The 2,278-nt window shown below is 31.5% G+C and overlaps 1 protein-coding gene across 1 annotated transcript; it reads left to right on the top strand.

The window, feature by feature from the left end:
• On the top strand, window positions 1-883 carry LOC130635966 (ras-related protein Rap-2a-like). The gene has a single exon (XM_057445517.1). It carries the CDS (start codon window positions 110-112, stop codon window positions 650-652), a length of 543 nt encoding a protein of 180 aa, XP_057301500.1. The 5' UTR covers window positions 1-109; the 3' UTR covers window positions 653-883.
• Window positions 884-2,278: the final 1,395 nt, after the last annotated feature.

Raw genomic sequence — 2,278 nt, 5'->3', positions numbered from 1 at the left:
TGTCTAACATCCTTTTACCTTTTAGAAAATGTACAACAAAAAGTAACCCTTGAAAAGAATTAGAGACGCTAAATTAAATTTAGAGGACCAAGAAGAACTTTTTACAGCAATGAAGGAATATAAAGTTGTTGTTTTGGGGTCTGGTGGTGTTGGAAAGAGTGCATTGACAGTTCAATTTGTTTCTAACCAATTTCTTGAAAAATATGATCCTACTATTGAAGACTTTTACCGTAAAGAAATCGAAGTTGATAATTCGCCATCAATTCTAGAAATACTAGACACGGCTGGCACTGAACAGTTTGCATCTATGCGGGATTTATACATTAAAAATGGCCAAGGATTTTTATTAGTATACTCAATAACAAATCGACAAACTTTAACGGATGTTCAACCAATGAGAGATCAAATAGTACGTTTAAAGGGCCAAGAGAATGTACCAATGTTGTTAGTTGGAAATAAGCGTGATATATATGATGAGCGTGAAGTGTCTCCAGAAGATGGGCAAGCAGTAGCCAACAGATGGAATTGTCTATTTTTTGAAACGTCTGCCAAGACCCGATACAATGTAAATGATGTTTTTGCAGAAATTGTGAGAAGGATAAACATAGTAAACCAGAAACAAAGAAAAAAGAAGTGTTGTAACATTTTGTAGAGTTATGTTTGCAAAAATCACTCCAGTCAAGCTATGCAAACATTCCCAGGGTACAAATAATCAACAGTAGCATAGTTGAGAGATGCCTTTTGGTATTATAACTTTGGTATCCTACTAAAAAGAATATATCTTAGTATCTAAGAAAGAACCTAAAGAAGGTTTTAATGGGAGGACTTATTTACTTATGTTTAACTGTATTATAAAGAACAATAAAAACATCATTTTAATGAAGCTTGTCCTATTTTTTAATTTTTAACCTTTAGTGTACCGTATTCACTTGACTAAAAAACAATGGTTAGTGCATTTATTTTAATGGTGCTTATATAGTGGCAGGGAAAAAATGATAGATTTAAAGTAAAAAAAATAGAATTCAGTAATTTTAACATTTCATTTTGGTAATTCCCACAACTAAAAACCTTCAAGATAACCCCCACCATATTTATTAACAAAATTAGTTTTACAAGCTAAATTTGAACATAAATTGAATTTTGGCTGAATTTTGAAATTTCTAAACAAGTCTTTTACTCAGCACAATTTGGCACAAAGAAGTGCATTAACGTGTGCTTTCTGGAATAAAGGTATTCGTTTGAGTAAATACGGTATGCATATAGTATGTTGTTTGATTCTAACATGACCACAATTTTTTCTTTCACTTATCGATTGTGGTAACATTCTTTTTTTAAAAACTGCTTAATTGACTTAATCTAGGATTATGTTAATATGTTGCATGATCTTGTTATGGACACTGAATAAAGACTGTTTTTGTTTATACACAAAATTTTATTGCTAGATAATGTGGTACATATACTTCTCAAACAGAGTTCATAACTATTCTGTGTTTGTGGAAGGAAGGTTTCGTACACATTTATCCATTTTTTATTAGTAATTTAGATAATTTTAAATGTAAACATTCGTTTTGATATAGGAAGCTGTAAGTTTGATAAAATCGAAGTTTTCTTTTTATCCTGATAAAAAGATGTTTAACTTGACGTGTGTCGATAAGAATGTTGGCCGTTATAAGAAATTACTAATAAAAGTGTCATGTTGCTGTGAGTGATCATCACTACAGCGACGTAATAAAATACAATTTTTTCATAAATAAGAGAATAACTAATAATGCATTGCGTGAGGGGAATGATGCGAAACGAATCCTTACTGTTATGCGAGTTGCTGTAATATCCTGAAGATTATTATGATGTAGCGATGGTTGCGTTATAAATTAATAAATCACTTGGCTGAAATATTTAAAAAACGCAGACTTAAAGGAATTGAAATTTAACTTCAGCCTAGGTACCTTTTTTTTAAATTTCAGTTTCCATGAACATAAAGTAGTGAGAAAAATTGTACAACAGTCGCCGTTACCACTTTATCGGAAACATGTGGCAATACAACGCAAGGGAAGATGCAAAACAAATCAACAGTTGCACAACAATTAATGGAAACCCACCTTAACGCGTTCTGCTTACATTTACAAATATTTTTGATCCAATTAATAAGTACAAGTGTTAAAGAATCGCAACAATATATTCCACGGAAATTGCTGGAAGGTGCATTTATCCATGTTCCTTTCGGTCGCCACTTTTCTTTATTTTGATTTTCATCATTTCAGTGTCTGATCTTATAAAT

Source organism: Hydractinia symbiolongicarpus, chromosome 3 (genome assembly GCF_029227915.1).
Source record: "Hydractinia symbiolongicarpus strain clone_291-10 chromosome 3, HSymV2.1, whole genome shotgun sequence".
Taxonomy (NCBI): Eukaryota; Metazoa; Cnidaria; class Hydrozoa; order Anthoathecata; family Hydractiniidae; genus Hydractinia; species Hydractinia symbiolongicarpus.
This window is presented reverse-complemented; position numbering and strand designations above follow the sequence as displayed.

Excerpts from the sequence above, each read along its gene's own strand:
- LOC130635966 (XM_057445517.1), top strand. The coding sequence starts at position 110 with ATGAAGGAATATAAAGTTGTTGTTTTGGGGTCTGGTGGTGTTGGAAAG.